This window comes from Rhinichthys klamathensis, unplaced genomic scaffold, assembly GCF_029890125.1.
Source record: "Rhinichthys klamathensis goyatoka isolate OS25496 unplaced genomic scaffold, OSU_Roscu_1.1 h1tg000440l_1, whole genome shotgun sequence".
Taxonomy (NCBI): domain Eukaryota; kingdom Metazoa; phylum Chordata; class Actinopteri; order Cypriniformes; family Leuciscidae; genus Rhinichthys; species Rhinichthys klamathensis.
The window spans coordinates 746139-764606 of record NW_026606936.1 but is presented as its reverse complement, the minus strand read 5'-3'; the positions used below and the strand labels follow the sequence as shown (position 1 = coordinate 764606).

The 18468-nt window shown below is 38.2% G+C and overlaps 1 protein-coding gene across 3 annotated transcripts in view; it reads right to left on the bottom strand.

The window, feature by feature from the left end:
- Window positions 1-390: 390 nt before the first annotated feature.
- LOC130071403 (uncharacterized) overlaps window positions 391-18468 on the bottom strand; it is a 29812-nt gene continuing 11734 nt past the window's right edge. For 2 of the 3 annotated variants that reach the window (XM_056236201.1, XM_056236200.1), the window contains exons 3-5: window positions 939-1094; window positions 733-782; window positions 391-647 (exon numbers count right to left, since the gene is read on the bottom strand). In XM_056236201.1, the coding sequence (XP_056092176.1) occupies window positions 519-647; window positions 733-782; window positions 939-1094 (335 nt within the window). In that variant the 3' untranslated portion in view covers window positions 391-518. Of the gene's footprint in view, window positions 648-732; window positions 783-938; window positions 1095-1329; window positions 2271-18468 lie in introns of those variants that run through there. The other variant, XM_056236199.1, reaches the window with a different exon arrangement.

Genomic DNA, 18468 nt, shown 5'->3' with positions numbered 1-18468 from the left:
GAAAAAAGTTATTGAAGTATCCAGTCACTTTTTATATTAGGTGTCTTTAATTATGTACTAACATAAAAAAAAAGTTAGGTAAATATTGTCTTCATTTTGTATTAAAAACACATTTGCTTCTGTTGAGGTGGGATTCGGGTAAGTTTAGGGATAGGTTTCATGGTATGGTTAGATTTAAGGGGGCAGGGAAGGATCAACGGTGTTATTATAGATGTAATTACAGATATTAATTGCAGCTACAGGCAGCTATTTTTAAATAGAAGTACACTGTAAAAACATGTATGTACATAATAAGGAATTACTAAAAATTATTAATTTAAATGTTAGTACATAGTAGTTAAATACACTTAATATAAAGTGGGACTAAGTATCCAAGTATAGAATTACATTTTACATTCAGATGTAATGGTGGAAAGTCCACTACCTTGTATCATTACATGTGTGGTACATGATAATGAAACCTGCAACTTTTATCATATTTGGAATATTTCAGAAAGCACTTCAGTCCTATTTTAGTTCTACTCTGTTTCTGTTCTGACCTGAGCATATGTACTGAAGTCAGAACACTGGACTCGCTTTGTCTTGCGTTGTTTTTGTCTCCTGGTTATCACGTCTAAAGATGCGTAACACACCTCTTCCTCCTCACCCTGGAATGAAAGAAATTAAGTTTTCATCTTTCATATATTATATTTAAATGTCTATAATGAAAGGGCGTGTTTGCATTGTTCATACCTCAATTGTATTTCCACTTTTCAAATGGTCTTTTTGATCTGTTGCAGCATCTACAATTGTTTAAATTAGAACATCACATATACATAAATGGTTTGTTTGCAGGCTTTGCTTATCCAAAGTATGCTAATTGACAAAGCTGTTTATCCTTTATATTCAAATTAAAACTGTGGCAATGCAAAAGAAGAGTAGGAAATAGTGAATGATACCTGTAGTTTTCCTCTGAAAGAGGCAGTACACACAGAGAGAGGAGAGGAGAACACACACCGGACACACACTGAACAGCAGCGCCCAGCAGAGAACACAGTCTGATAGAGGAAGAGTGGAGGTGATGTCCGAGGGTCCAGAACACAAAGTTACTTTCTCTGTATAAAATAAACATAAATATATCAATGAATGTTGATTTTATGTATAGTCATAAGGTGTAAAGGGTTCAGAACAAGAAGCCACTTGCTCAATATAACAAATAAGTATCAATGAATCTTAGTAAAAAATATATATTTTTGTTCTGTTCATCTTGCTTCTTGATTGAGAAAGTTCTCCAGAATTACACAAGCAATAATGTAATAATAATTAGCATTTATAATAACGTTTTCTTACCTGCAAAAGAGAGACGAGTTGTTTGGTTTCCATAATAGTACACTTCAGATGAGGAGATGATGCCTTTTTCATCTTTATTTACCTTATTCTCTACTTCTGCACAGTAATACAGTCCCAGATCAGAGACACTGATGTTAGTAATATGTAGATCATGAGAATTACTGGAGCGGTTGTGGACAGAGCTGAAACGCTTAAATATCTCTAAATCCCATTTCCTAAAATCTATTACGAGAGAGGGTTGGTTTTCATGAGAGCAGTTTCTTATCCATTCAATGATGAAACCATGAGTTACAGAGCGATCACAGTAGAGAGTGATGTTGTCTCCTGGTCTGACTTTCATCTTCACTTCTGCTCCATAGACTCTTATCTGAATGAACAACAAAACACCTGTAAAAGTGCAAAATAACTTAATAAAGCACTTAAATTTGAAATGTACCATTCAAAAATATGCACAGTAATATTGACATTTGAAAAACTCTCAAAACAGCTGAAAACTTTCTCATAACCCTTTTTTCTTACACATCAACACGACGAAAGCATGTCTTGGCCTCTCCATCTCTGTGAGTGACTGTGAATAACTGACACTATGAGGGTCTTACAGACGGCAGCTCTCGTCTGATTGGTTCACGTCAATGGAAAATCTTTTCTAAAATGTCTCACGTCACAGGGGGTTGTCATTAAATTCGGTTATCGTGTATGTACAAAGAGTAAGAGCAGTATTAACCAAACATTAGTTACCCTATAGACTTCTTTTGCTCTGAATTGCTCTGATTGGTTCACAAAAAAAATTAAAATAATCATCAAACAGATATGAAGAGAGGATACAACTTTTGTTTATCTGATAGGTATCATAGATGTGTTTAGCATCAAATAATTTGGTTTCAGACATGCAGATAATCATCTTCACTTGAGAAATATTGTGCTTTCTATTGGTCAAGTATTTTTTTTTTTTTTATCGAAGTGATGTTCTCTGTCGTATTGTAGTGGGTTCAAACAAGCAACGTGTAAACATGTCAAAACAGGAAACCACAACTCTTATATTCAGACCACTTACAGCATTCGCCTCACATTTGCTGCTGTGACATGTCATCAAACTCAAACTTCACACCTCTTGATCACTGGTCACCATGCAGGCACAAATGTTTCCATTGGCCTTTCTGTGGTTTTGTGTGTTTGTTAGAGTGCACACATTTGCAAGGAAGTTAGCTCAGCTTGTATACTGTGGTTATACTGACACTAACAGCTGTCCATCGAGCTGAAATCAGCCGCATTATATTCTAAAACAGAAACACATGTGAAGGTCAATGCATCATATGATAAATCAACCACACAATACACAAAAGTGTGTGATGCTTTTTATAAAAAACATTATCGGTGCGATCATCTTCCCTATTGTGACGTATTTCCAAGTGAAATATATTCTTGAACAAGAATATAGGAAATGTAATGTCATGTAAATGTAATTCAGTTTTCTGTGATGGTTAGGTTAATGGGGTAGGATTAGTGTAGGCCTATGGGGATAGAAAATTCAGTTTGTACAGTATAAACAGTGGTGTAATGTAACAAACTAGTAATACTTAATTACAGTACTCAAGTATTTTTTGGGAGAATCTGTATTTTACTTAAGTTGTTATATTTCTGTCAACTTTCACTTTCACTCCACTACATTTCCTGAATAAAATGTAGGCCTACACTTTTACCTCGATAAATTTCCCCGAAGAATTTTTGTTACTTACTTCAAAATAAATTCGGGAGAACACAGACTGCAAGCAAGCATGTGCAAACAAGTGCTCGCACAACCGCAGTTGATTCATTTCAGAGTTGATTTCAGATTTGCTAGAGTGGCTGAGAAGGGTCTGCTGGCATTATACAGTACCGAAATAAAAGGACGCGTTGTGGAGTTTGTTTTGACACGTAAGGCTGCAAGTTGCACAGAGCGGGACACTTCAAAAACGGATTTAAAACATAACAAAACTGTATTATACAGTTCATGTTTTCATATCAATATAAAGTAATTAATTTGTTGACTAGATGCTGCATTAGTGGAGAACAGCAGTATGTTTGCCGTCGAGGCTGAGAGGATGCAAACATTAGTAGCCTACCTCAAGCGGTTCAAATGTATTAGTAAATGTTGAAATTAACAATGAAAAATACTTTTATTAACCTTATAATGTTACAAATGAACTCTTATTGTAAAGTGTTACCATTTCATATAAATCCAAAAAGTCATGCTTATGGGTGGCCATTTTTAAATATCTACGCAAAGGCCATAGCATTGAAATTAGACATATGTATATTGTATGTATACTCTCACACTTTATTTGCTTTTATTTTAGAACACTTGATGATTATCTAATCAAAATATGTGTTTCAGTGATGATAAAAAAGAGAACTGAAATCGAATGCATTTCTGATTTATGTTTCTCTCGGGTGCATGACGATACTGTTCGTTTTCTGTCACTAGCTTTAAATATATGCCATTTCGCTGGATAACGAATGCATAAAAGTGAACAAATTGATGTAAATGTGACAATAAACACTTTTGTCGCATTGTTTTAACATTTTAAAGTTGTATCTCTTAACATTAGTTCATCAAGGTATATCAAGATTCATCAAGATGATCAAGGTATAATTAATATATACATATATATATATATATATATATATATATATTAAATGGTACCGTTCATTTTCATGGTACAGTACTGTTTTTTGTTTTGTTTTTTAAATAAAGTTCAGCACTTTTTTATGTTATGTTTGTTTTCAATCAGTATCCATTTTACAAACTATTGGTTGATTAATCAGTTATCGGCCAGCATGGTCCAAACTAGTTATTGTTATCGGTAAAATCCACTACCTGTCGACCTCTAGCGGCAGCACCTGCTACTCCGGTGAAGAACAAAAGATGAACACCTGCGGCCATATTTGCAAGAAATGTTTTCTTATGTTGGAACGAAAGAGTTTGCGAACCGGATGAAGTGCCTCTTATGCTTACCCAAAGATACTATACAGAAAAAAGTTACAACGTACGGTTGTGGGGTTACAACGTACAACGGGGGTTACAATGTAGCCTACAACGTGGGAGCTGTCCAATGTGCAGAATTTACACTAGTCCTCCATACATTGAATTATGAAAGATCCTTCTTAAAAAACAATCTGATTATAAATGACAAGGCAATATATATTTCTTATTGTTTATCTATAAATACTATTTCCCTATAAGTCTTAAGCCAGTGGTTCTCTATTTTATTTTATTATATTTTTTTTGTCTTTTGGTGATGCCATAACAAAACATTTTAATTATACACAAATTTAATTACAAAAATATAAATAAATGAATGAATAAATAAAAAATGGGCCAAAGACATATGATTAGGGTAGAATCCTGTGTACACGGGTTTCTTGTATACAAACAATACCGGATGCGCGCGCATCCAGGAGGCAAAAAAACGCTATCTGTTATGCCGAGTTCTGTAAAAGAACATTTTAATTAACGTAGATTTCGCATTGTTTGTAATTTCCTGTTGACTCAACAATAAACTGCCATTTCAGAGTTGGATCTGTTTGTTTGTGTTTCATATTAATATAACATTATGTAAAACGTTTAACTGTTTACGAATCAAAATCCGGACACATACTGTGATGCATGTATGAATTATCATGTTAGACTAAGTTAGTAATGTAATAGCCTCTATAGAGCCCGAATTTGCTTTTATATAAGTTAACCTTGTTTAGGTTACTTTACGACCTGCAACATATCATGACTGCACACATATAACGTTACTTTACTGTAAATCAAAGATTTGACGATGGATTATGTGGGAAACCAGCCCGTTCTCATCCCAAGGCGTCATATACTGACGCTTTTACCAAAGCCTCTATATCCAACGCACATGGCACCCTTTAGCGTCAATATGAGACGCAGATATATGGCGCCTCCTAGTGGTATAACCCTAACTCTACCCCAAACCTAAACCTACCCATAACCGAAGCGTGTTATATTGACGCTAAAGGGTGCCATGTGCGTCGGATGTAGACGCTTTGGCAAAAGCGTCAGTATATGACGCCTTGGGATGAGAATGCGTTGCGGAAACCTTAGTACCTCACACATCATAGCAACCGTTACTATGTGAGCAGGTCCGTCAAACATTAGTCTCGCGTAGCCAGACCTTCAGACTGACGGCTGAAGGTCTGGAATTCATAGCAGCTTTCTTTGGCCAAGGCCCGCCCATAAGGCCGTTTGGCCGACATGTCAAACAACCAATTACAGTTCGTTTCGTTCAGCGTCACGTTGCGGGGCGTGGAAATGTCCCCACAACAACAGACCGGCGTGCACCTTTTTAACACCCACAAGCAATTCTGGAGAACCGAACACAATACTGAATCGGCCAGCTGCGATGTCAGCGTCTGTTGTTTCATGTTTGCCCGCAAACGCGGCTGATATCCCCTTCGCAGTTAAGTACTTCACTTGATCTTCCATAATAGATAGGAGGGGACACACAACTAGTAAAATTGGATCTGCTGGGAATCCTTCTAAATGCTGACAAAGGGTCGGCCAGGCTTGGAATATAATACTCTTCCCAAATCCCGTCGGCAAACAGGCTAAAATATCTCATTTTGTCTCCACTAAGTGGCTCAAACAAAACTCCTGGACATCTCTTAAAGAGTCTATGCCGTGAACCTCGCAGACTTTTGAGAATTCTACGTTTAGCTGATCTTGATAAATGCTCATTGTCACAAATGTAAACAACAGTTTTTCTTCCACAATCACATGTCTGCGCTTTGTTTCACGGCGGACCGAAAATAACCGCGACACTCGCGCCCCCCGGAAATCCGATAAAATTCAACGAATCAGATGACGACTTCGACATTCCTGAAGTGTTTCCAGTTAAGTGTACCATATGCATCAGACGTATAGCCAACGTTCCGTGGGCGTGACGTCTGAGGCTGAGACTAGTCAAACATTGACTCCAAGCAAGATGGTGAAGCGGTGCGCCCACGGCGTTTGTAAATCGGACATAGGTACCCCGATTGTCTGGAGTTGTGTTCTTTCCGTTTCCAAAGCCGAAAACACAACGTGAGCGGTGCCTACAATGGATAAAACAGTGTGGACGGCCCCACTCCCAGTTAAATGTGTCGAACACATGGTTAACTCGCGTCCAGTGTGCGTGAGACTGAGACACTGAGATTAGTCAAAGAAACATGGAGAAACCAGATCAAGAGGATCCACAAAGGAATTACGTTTTCTAAAGGGTTGTTGTTAACATGATATTCTCAGGGGAAAATGAGCAGCAGTGAAGCACCCGTAGACTAACGTTACAGTTTAGAGGAGTGCACGTTCACAAGGGGGAAAGCATGAAGCTTACTTGACAACATCAGTTCATTCATATATCAATATCGTAACGAATAGAAATAACCTTTAATAATATAACGTTATGGTTATCTGCATATTTCCGTCTCTTATGTATAGTTACTTTTTAAACACGAAAATGGCATTCAGCATGACACGCAAGCGGTTGCTGTGGTAATGAACAACCTGCTTGTTAAAGCGAACAATCCTGTATCTGAGGCAAAATTACAAAATATGCAGCGCGACTCGCGAGTTATATATTTCTAACTCCAAACAATTAGCCACTGAACCAGCTTATAAAATCTTCTTCAATGGTGTGCTGGTTGCATTTGAGGTAAGTTAAGTTACAGGTCATGGGGTTTCTCAGATTTCGCTTGAGACCGGTATAAGCATTAGCCTCGATAGTAGTCGTGTGTCTCCTTCATTGCGTATTTTTATGTTTTGAATATATCCCTCCACTGCACGCTGTACAAATCCCTTGATGCATACAACTACGTGCTATGTGGTGTAGCCACATTGAGATGTGCCTTAATTAGCTCAAATTATGCATAGGGAATTTTAATAATTAATCATGAATATGATTAATATATTGCATATTACAGTTAAATTATCGAAATTGAAAATAGATCGATTGTATATAAGAATGATCAATCATAACGAATTATAATTCCTCATTCATATATCAATGGTCTCATTACAGATCGATTATATGAGATAACTTTAAGGGAATCAATTGGCTATCAAACAATCGGTTTGTCCAGCAAACGGCTGTAAGATTAACCCATCAATTAATTCAACAACGTTATCCCTTTTTATAAACTCCAAGAAATCTCAATGTTCCGGCCGTGAACATTAATTTTCTCGTGTTTATAAAATTTACGTTACTGATATAGTAACAACTTGTAAAGCATTGTAGCTATGAGATATTCACTTCATTGACTTGTAAATGAGCACTTCAGGATCAATCAAGAATATGGTTTTAATAATTGAAACTACGGATACAGAATTCTACATTTGAACACAGGATACATGTATGTACAGTTAAACAGTAAGACTAACGAGACAGACGAATAACAAACAGGAGAGAGAGAGAGAAAGAAGATGAGAGATCTTCTGGTTTGGCAAAATTCATCACAGACACAGAACCTTTTTAGACACCAAGAATCAACAGATCTTAAATAAGCATAGTAAAACGGATACTTGCACAGGTAAAGCTCTTTGGTGGGGCTGATCTGGAAAAGGCGTGTGTGTGTATCTCTGTCATGTGGATGCCGAGCGTTCGGGTTCGTCCAGCGAGCGCGGCGTGTTTGAATGTCCTTGTAGGTGAAGCTTGCCAGTCTGGCTGTGTTCATTTTCTTCGCGAGAAGACATGAACAGAGGAGCCTTCGAAAAAGATAAAATAAACTTGAAGAAAACAAAAAGAGAAACGATGGATCATCACACTAAGGCGATGTCCAGACGCACGAGGAGTCACATGATGAAGCCACGAAGAGCAGGAAGAGCCAGGGAGTTTAGGCAGAGAGTTTTCAGGAAGCTTTCAGAAGCATTTCAGAAGGAGGGGAGAAGGGAAGCTCGGCGCGTCTCTTTAAGGACACTTAGGTTCACGCCCCTTCTGGCATGAAGGCACCAATCAGCTGGGAGAAAAGTGCCCGCGGAAGATTCCTCTTTGTCTTGTCAGGATCATTTATGATGGTATAACATTTTGTCATTCCTACCCAGAAAGATTGTACAAACCGGACAATAGATTTTACAGTAATATCCTATGTATGACTGGTTCAGTCAAAACAAGACGGTCAAACAGCTACCAGACATGGCAGGTAAAAGTAGAAGAACATAGTTACATTCATATGCAGAATTACAAGCATTTTAAAGTTTCTTCACACGACTATAAAGCCATAATACCTGCTACCATGACCTAGGAAATATCAAATTCATGTTTATGCATTTCTTAAGTGGTTATACTTATAGACAATATAAGATTGCAGAGTCTATTCCTCTTTCTTCATCAGAATTCAAGTGGGAGCCGTGATTTTCCCTTGGAATTCCTTTTGGGAGTCATAAAGTTTTATGACCTTGCAAGAGGGAGAGTTATAGAATCTTTCTTTAGAAATAAACTTAAGGTTCGAAGTTACAGAACAGTTCAAATTACATCTATAGAATAAGACAAAACTAATTAGATATGCATGCATACAGGAAGGTCGTTTGTGTGCGGGTATGCGTGGATGTGATTGTTCAGTCAGCGTTTTCTCCGGGGAATCCTGTGTGTGCGGATTTAAATTGACAATGCTCGTCTTGTCATCTTCGTAGGAAACCCTCGGGGCGCTCTCCGCGTGATCTCGCCAAAGCGGGTCTCTTGGTCAAATGTATTTTGGTGGTAAACAAAGTCTTCTTTGACTTAATCATTAGAGAGAACTGCCGTGTGTGCGAATTGTAGTCAGTGACTCAATCAAGTCCGAACAACACTTCTTTGTGTCACAGCCAAAAAGAAGGGTAGAGTTGATTGTGGTTGATTAAATTAGCTTCCAGTAATTTTAATCCACTGACCAGGATTTGCTAATTCCGAACCTTTGGCCGGATACCCGTCAGTGTCGCTACAGTGGTCATGTGCAGCTCGTCAACTACTTTGATGCTGCACCGGATTTTTGACTAGCGACAACACCACCACTATGCTATTAGCCCAAACCCTTTACTCCGGTAGGAAGCCCGCGGGTCTTTTGCCTCGGTTGCGTGCGCAAGCAGTGATGACGTCGCCGAGAAATCCATGTATACTCAAAAACTAGTTGAACAGTAGTTTATATGTGTAAAGGTCACCAGCTGGATTGCCCTTAAGAGCCACCAGAGGGCACTCCACATCAGACTATTGTCATTCCCTCACAAACTATATCTCCCATAACTCACTGCCCGGACTCTTCAACCATTATCACATTCAACTTTGTCTCATTATCTTGTTTAGCTCACCCCATATAAGCCTGGTTTTCTCATTGTCAGCAGCCATATCACCCTGTAGTTCAAGACTGGTTGCCCTCTGAAGCTAAGCAGGGCTGAGCCTGGTTAGAACCTGAATGGGAGACCTCTTGAGAAAACCAGGTTGCTGCTGGAAGAGGTGTTAGTGAGGCCAGCAGGGAGCGCTCACCCTGTGGCCTGTGTGGGTCCTAACGCCCCAGTAGGGATGGGGACACTATACTGTCAAAGAGCACCGTCCTTCGGATGAGACGTTAAACTGAGGTCCTGACTCTCTGTGGTCATAAAAAATCCAAATTTGCCCCTTGCCCTCTGTCCATCATGGCCTCCTAATCATCCCTATATACTAATTAGCTTCATCACTCTGTCTGATCTCCACCAGTAAGCGCGTGTGTGGTGGGAGTTCTGGCGCACTATGGCTGCCGTCGCATCATCCTGGTGGATGTTCCACATTGGTGGTGGTTGAGGAGATTCCCCCCTTCCATATGTTAAGCACTTTGAGGCCCCAGAAAAAGCGCTATATAAATGTAACAAATTATTATTATTATTCATTATCTGCAAAGTCTTGTTTAGTGTTACACTGCAATTCCGAGCATTCTCCCTGGTTTCATGTCTCTTGGTTTTGGATTTCTTGCCTGTTCCGTGGATTACTCTTTTGCCCGTGTTCCTTGCCTTGTTGTGTTTGTTTCTATGGACTGCCTGCCTATGTTTGACCTTGCCTGTACTTTGGATTACCCCGTTCAATAAATACTGCTTTTGGATCCTCAACCTTCGTGTCTCGTGTTCGTGACAGTATGATTAGTGGGTTTCTTTCTCTTTGTATTTTTATATCAATTTGGTACAAGAGTATCCTATTCAAATTATTGTGATAAACAAGTTGGGTCAAAAGTAATTCAAAACAGTCAGATATTATAATTTAAAATGTGTAATGTAAATGGATTATAAGTTACCAACTAAAATTTGTCATGCAATCTGGAATCAGCAATGGACTTAAATTTGTAAGTACAAATGCATATTCATCCGCACAGAGACATAAAGCCAAAGCACAACCAGAACAATATTCTTCTGCAAGATGCATACAGTTTATTTTTTAACTGCTAAGTTAAATAGTGAACCTTTAAACAGCGAAGCCAAGGTCACTTACAAAACAACTAAAGACACTGAATTAATTAAATCACAAGATGGATTGGCATGGCACATTTTATTATTATTATGTATTTGTCTTCACATACCTTCAAAGATGTGCAGTTCAAAAGTGCTGCACAAAAATAAAGCCAATAAATATGAGAAAACAAGAATTAGACAGATTTTAATAAGAACAATAATAATATTTTGGCCTTTTTAAAAGATTTTACAGTTTCACTTTATTTTGATGGTCCCTTTAACACATTATGTCATAATGTTGCACATCAACATAATGTTGCACCAACATGTCTACTATCTCACATTAGAGTGCTAGTAGAGTATTGGTAGGGTTAGGGTCAGAATAAGTTGACATGTAGTTGCAGAGTTACTATAGTCAGTAGTAAAATGTCTGTTAGGGAGCATCACAATAAAGTGTTAGCAGATATTAAGCAGACAGTCTACTAATACTCTAATGAGAGTTAGTTGACATGTAGTTGCAGAGTTAAAGTCAGCAGAATGTTCAAAAGGGACCTTCAAAATAAAGCGCCCTATTTTAACGATCTAAACGCATGGTCTAAAGCGCATGGCGCAAGTGCACTTAGGGCGTGTCCGAATCCACTTTTGCTAGTTTAGCGACGGGATGCTGGACGTCTAAAAGGGTTGTCCCTCTTCTCTTAATGAGTAATGGGTGTGTTTTGGGCATAACTTGCAAAAAAAGCAAGTGGAAAAACTGAACGCTTCTCTAGTGAGAAAACGGATCTGCTCGTGCACAAGTTTAAAGCACACGAGCAGACCATCTACGGGACAAAGTGTATGCGCGTTGTGGACCTGCCTATAGGCCACATTACTAACGCGCTCTTTAAATAACAAAAAAATACTGCGCCATTGACTGCAGTCTATTTCAGTTGCCTCAAAATAGTAACACGCCAACACCTCATTTTCAGAACAGCACGCCCATGGGTGCACAAATGGGCGCAAATGCATTTGCTATGTAAAGGTGGGGTGTGATTTTCTTTTTTGACCATTTTTTCAAAATCACTTGAAATCCTATTCCTAACCCACTTACAGCCACTGAGTTAGAAGCACTGAAATGAAAATTAAGCAATTTAATCATCTGTGGAACGGGCAGGACTCGAAAAACTCAACTCAATCAAATGGTCGTACCATACCCCCCTCACGCGCGTGTCCCCTTCATGCGCATACTCAAAGCTCGTGACCCAGTCACAGTAAGTGCAAGTCGCCCCGGCACAGAGAGAGAGAGAGAGTAAGTGCAATCTCGCGCATCTGAGTTTTGCAGATGCATGATTGCGCGTCCATGTTCTTCGAATGGGTGGAGTCAGAGCCAGCGTTGGAGGAAAGCATGTAGGACCTTTTGAGTTGTGTATTTTCAAAATCTGCCGGCTGTTTTGCAAATCCCATACCCTACCTTTAAACAACGTGGTGCAGGATGTGAAAATAATAACTGCGTCGGGTGTATGATAGGGCCCAAAATGTTGCTGATTTAACAAATACACACTGCCCCCTCAGGCCATCTCACACTGACTGCTCTAACAACTAAATTGAGTCTCTTTCAGACATAAACAGATCATGGATAAGACAAGACAAGACACATACTTTAAATCACATCCATTATATACAGTAACAAAAATGTACAGTATGTAGATGTAAATGTACGAAGAGCTGTCCTTTGGCTTCATCAACAGATTATCTACTTAGTTAACCTCAAATTTGGTCCTTTTTCACTTCACCAAGTGCATTTAATCCATTAATTGTGTAAGATAGTCCACTGGAGTTCAGTGACTTAAATGTGGGTATAAAAGTGTTAATGTTTTTCTCTCATCTCGGGGTTGGAATGTGTGAAGTCCATCTCAGAGCCTTAATCTCAAGGCTGAAAGTGCTGTCTGTGCTTCGAGATGTAGATGCAGTAAATGTGAAACTTTCTCATCCATCAGAGAGTCTAAAGAAAGACTGCTGCTGTAAATCAAGCTTTTGCAGACACTGCATGCAAACAAACCAATTTCACCACAAACTCACCACATGAACATTTACACTCACAAACCAACCTCTGTCTTCATACTTCTGTCTCATATGCACACAAGCACTAAACTAAATGGAAACATTTGTGGTTAAGATAATTATCTTTTTAAATGATAAGGGCAAGAAGAAGGGCAAGACCCTTCCTTGAGAAAAAAAGAACAGGGCATTAAAGCACCTTTGAAGAACAACTCGGGCGGTTCAAAAGAAACGCTTCAAATAACTTCTTTCAATTTAATTTTAAATGTAATAAAGAATTAAATGTACAATTAGTAAAAGACAGACTTAACATGCACCAGTCTGAAGGAAAACAAAAAAAGATAAACAAGAAATGTATCTTTCTTCAGAGGAGCAACTAAAGTGGGCATGTATGTAGGAATTCTATTTTACTTTGCAATTGTAAGACACACTAAAAGTTTTAGATTAACACTTGGATTATGTTTTACAACCCACTTTACATGTCGCCTGTTTGCTTGTCACCAGCTGTTATCCAAACACACTATCCTGCTCAGCAGGCCCAGAATACTGATCTCTCATTCAGCATGGAGTGTGTTTCAGGGTAATTTGATGATGCTTATTGTAAAAATTAGTCGGATAAATGTTGTGGTCATCCATTTAAGAGAAATATACACACCTTAAACTAAACACCACTTCATACAGGAAACCCACTTCTACATCCTGTAATGCAGGTCATTACTGTCTCCACAAATACTGTATAAACATACTGAAGTACTTTTACAACAAAAAAAAAACGTTTTTTATTTGATAATTCTTTACTTCAAATACAGAAGCATTTTAATTTTTGCTAAATATTTTATCTACGATTTAATCAACCAACAGACATACCATGAACATGATGTTTCACTGGTCATGGCACCTGCAACTTTCTAATCTATTCCTTCTCTGACCTGAGCATATGTCCTGAAGTCAGAACTCGGCACTCTTGTTTTCTTGTGCCGGTTTTGTCTCCTGGTTATCACGTCTAAAGATGCGTAACACACCTCTTCCTCCTCACCCTGGAATGAAAGAAATTAAGTTTTCATCTTCCATATATTATATATAAATGTCTATAATTAAAGGGCATGTTTGCGTTGTTCATACCTCAATTGTATTTCCACTAGCAGAAATGTTTCTTACCAGCAAAAGAGAGACGAGTTGTTCGGTTTCCATAATAGTACACATCAGATGAGGAGATGATGCCTTTTTCGTCTTTATATATCTTACGCTCTACTTCTACACAGTAATACAGTCCCAGATCAGAGACACGGATGTTAGTAATATGTAGATCATGAGAATTACTGGAGCGGTTGTGGACAAAGCTGAAACGCTTAAATATCTCATCTCTGTAATCTATTACGAGAGATGGTTGATTTTTATGAGGGCAGTTTCTTATCCATACAAAGCGGAAACCAAGAGTTACAGAGCGATCACAGTAGAGAGTGATGTTGTCTCCTGGTCTGACTTTCATCTCCACTTCTGCTCCATAGATTCTGTAAAAGCACAAAATAACTATATAAAGCACTTCAAATTATACTATCATACAAACATGTTCACAGTGATATTGACATTTTCATTCAAAAACTCTCAAAAACAGCTTAAGAAGTTAATAATATTTCTTACACATGAGCGCGATGAGTCTTAACATCTCCATCTCAGTGAGTGTCTATGAATAACTGACTCTGGTGAGGGTCTCGTCTTACAGACATCAGCTCTCCTCTAACTCGTTCACGTCAATGGAAAGTTTTAGCTTTTAAAAAAGCCTTACGTCATGAGGGGTTGGCATTAAATTGGGTTACGTACAAAGAGTGAAAGCAATTTTAACCAACCATCGATTACATTACAACCTTTTATTGCTCTAATTTGGCTTTGCAATCAGACGAATCTTAAACCTTTTTATCATCGAACAGATATGCAGAGAGGCTTCAGTATTTAGTGATAATGTAACTAAGATACGATTAGCATCAGAAATGTATTAAACACAAGAGTTCACATGCAGTCAGTAAATTCATGATTGTGATAAAAGTCCTTTGAACTGGAGGACTAATGCAACAACATCTAAACATATCAAAACAGGAAACTCACAAGCTTCATTTAGACCACTTACAGCCTCCTCACAATTGTTGCTTTTACACGTCATCAAACTCTCAGATCTAATCTCTCAGTAAATCACTGGTCACAAAACACAAATGTTTCCATTTGCCTTTGTTAGGTTTTTTTTTGTTGTTGTTGTTGGTTAAAGTGCATGTGTTTCCCTGGGCCATCTTGCACAAATTTGCACTAACATGCACTAGGGAATGTTTTCCATGTTTTCTTAATCTTAATAGCCTTCTAATGAAGTGTGTATTCAACTGAAAATTATTATTTAAAACCCAGTGTTATATTTCGCCCAAAACTGACAAAATGTTATAACAATTGGAATATACAATTTAAGAACACCTGTATAACAAATAAGCCCAGTAGTCTTTGAATGTAAATGCTTCACATTTTGATTCATTTTAAGTAGTCAGCCCAACTATTTTAAGAACGACTGATATGGATAGCCAGATATGGGTTACAGTTTTCAGCTATTCTTTTTTTTTTTCAGTGATTATTTAACAATACCCAAACAAACTCAGTGTAAAATGTATTATCTGGATGATATCTCACCTCAAAGAAGTCTACAGTCTGTCTGCCAAGTTACTCTCTCTGTTTAACTCTCTGTCTCATTTACATGCAATAAACTTTGTTTTAGTCAGACGAAGTGTGTGGTGCTCTATGGCAGTCATTGAGGACAGTGTGATTTAATATGGTCAGACACAGTTGCCAAATGCAACATGACATCATGACTTTGCGTAAACATACACGCCACTTTCAATTCAAGTGGCGTGCTATCTATACGCATTTTGAGCTATCCGCGTGTATGTCCACGCCGAAATCTTTTGCGTGTATGTCTACGCCATTAAATGTCCGAGTGATTCCGCGTGTATGTGTACGCCGTTAAATGTCCGAGCGAAACGAAGCAAAATCTATATCTACATCTGTGGAGCGATATTTCTTTTCCTAGGATGGTAGGAGAAGACTCATAAATGGTATTAACCCCAGTGACGGGTAGGTTTAGGGACGGGGTTGGGGTAGGTCATATATTTATATATACATAATACAGTAATATAACGTTAAGTCAAAGGCGTTGATAAACACGCTGAAAAGCGATTATGCGTGTTAATAGCACGCCAAAAATGGAAATACGAATTGGCGTGTCATACATACGCCATTTCATGAGATCAGTCAAATGCAAGCTAAAAAATAATTTAATTATGTCTGCAAGGTACTAAGGCAGATGTGGCCTTTCTTAATACTTCCTTAATATTCAGGAAGGAGAAAATCATCTGCATCATTCGGAAATTCTTCTGCAGATGTGGTTCAGTTGGTTCAGCACTAGGAGCTGTCCAATGTGCTGAATTACTTCTGGTCCTCCACACAAACAATTCATTTCTAATTACATTTACTATTTTACATAACTGTAAGGTCAGTGTATGAAATTTCAAGATAATGCACATTTCTAATTAACTGAACAATGTCTGACATACATTTCCTTATCTGTCTTAAACCAGTAACCCAAACTGGAATTAAAATTGTCCATTGTCCATGGTTTGTCTAATTTATTCAGTATCTGAATAATTTTCTGATTTCCTGGTTGAGGATTTAATGAATCGGGCAGGTATTTATTTTACAGGTGGATAACGAGTATAAACAGGTAAGTGATGCAGGTATAGAGAAGTTAGCATGTAATGGCAGATGAAAAATAGAGCTATTTCTCTTTTACCAGGTTGAGGAAGCACAGGAGTGGATAGACAGAGAGCTGAGCACACACTTCCCTGAATCGAGATCAGTGGATTCCAGGAGTGGGGAGAGGTACGTGGAGAAGGTATATATGGAGAGGGATCAAAGGAGACGCTGGAGAATACGAGAGAGATACTGAAGATCACAAGCTGTTTCCATCACCATGTTTTTATGCGCTTTTTGAAGTATCGCATCAGAAACGAGAGATGGAAACGCCAAATTTCAAATATAAATTCATTAATTCGCAAAAAGATTTTTTTCGCTCGCTTGAGTGGTTTTTGACTTGTGCGAAAAAAAGAGTTAGCCTAATGCGAATAATGAGATGGAAACGGATTTGCGCAATCAATTCTGACGTAGCGTTCATTGAACCCACGTGACCGATAGGCTGTTTCCTCATGATGGGAATCATGTGTTGTGCCGAATTTCGACTCCCTGCCAAATTATTCAGAATTCGGCAACACACCTGTTCTTTTTAGGGAACCGAACCTGGTTATTTGGCTCAGTAATAAGAGTATACGTTTGTGTTACTCATCTTGTTTTCTGACCTAATATTAAGGATGATCTTTTCACCACACAGCTCTACTCGTGACAGCACCTTGCAGTTAACCTTTTCCATATGCTTCTTTCTGTTTTTGTCAAACCACAGTTTGTACCCTTACCTTCATATACCTCGAGCATGCATGTTCCCTAGGTTGACAACAAACACTTTTATGATGTTCAATTTGTTGCATGCGCAAATGGAAACATTTGAGGTTTGTTTCCTTTTCACATGCGCTAGCACATGCGTTAGCAAATTTACATATATTAGCATAGATAATTAAATATTTATATATTACATAATATGAATGAAAATAATATTTAGTAATGTAGTTGTAATAATAAAGTATGTAGTAATTATTTCTGAGGTGAATACAATTCTGAGGTAAGCTGAAAAAAACGCCAGTCTCTGTTTAAAATGTAACAATAATATATTACTAATATAGTGTCAGTGCTACATGTTTTATCACATATAATTATTCTACTATAATTAACAATGACTAATCACAGGCTATTCCACAATAGGCTATACAGGCTATAAATGCTGTTCATTACAATCACAATTATTTTACACTGTAAAATGAATATTTGTCTTTATTACATTGAATAAGATGAAATTGAAGCTGTATTATCTAAAAAAAAAAAAGAGAGAGAGAAAAAATGCAATCCACTTTTCTTTTTCTTTTTCTTTAACCATGAACACATACTAAGTTGGAACACAACTTCCTGTTGTGTGGATGGAAGGAGAACCCAGGCGCTGACAGCAGATGACTTCCAAGGGATTTATTAAGGACAAAAACAGAAAACAAAACCCACGAGGGAGCAAAACAAGACAGGGTAAAACACACCAGACTAAGACTTGAAACTAAGACAGGTACAGACACTTCTCGAATAACAGACTTCTCAATAAACTACTTACAGCTAAACTCACTCAACGTCAAACAATGAACCGACACAGGACAGCAAACACAAGGGGATTATAAAGGGAACACTAATGACAAGGACAGGTGAAACTGACTAGACAATAATGAGAGACGAGGATAACAAGGGGGCGGGGTAACGAAACGAGACAACACAAGCCAATGGCGCTACCAGGGGGTGGCCAGGGGTGGCCACGGCCACCCCTGGCCGACTCCTGGCCACCCCACTGGCCACCCCAATGGCCAGAATAAAATTTAGTAGCATCAGTTATGCATTTCATAAATAAGTCAAAAATATTCTTTAGTAAAAGAAGACGGGCATGATGTGTCGTGACGTGCTTTTTAAGTGCCAAATGGTTACAGTATTCTGTGACAGCAGCTTTTTGATGTGTC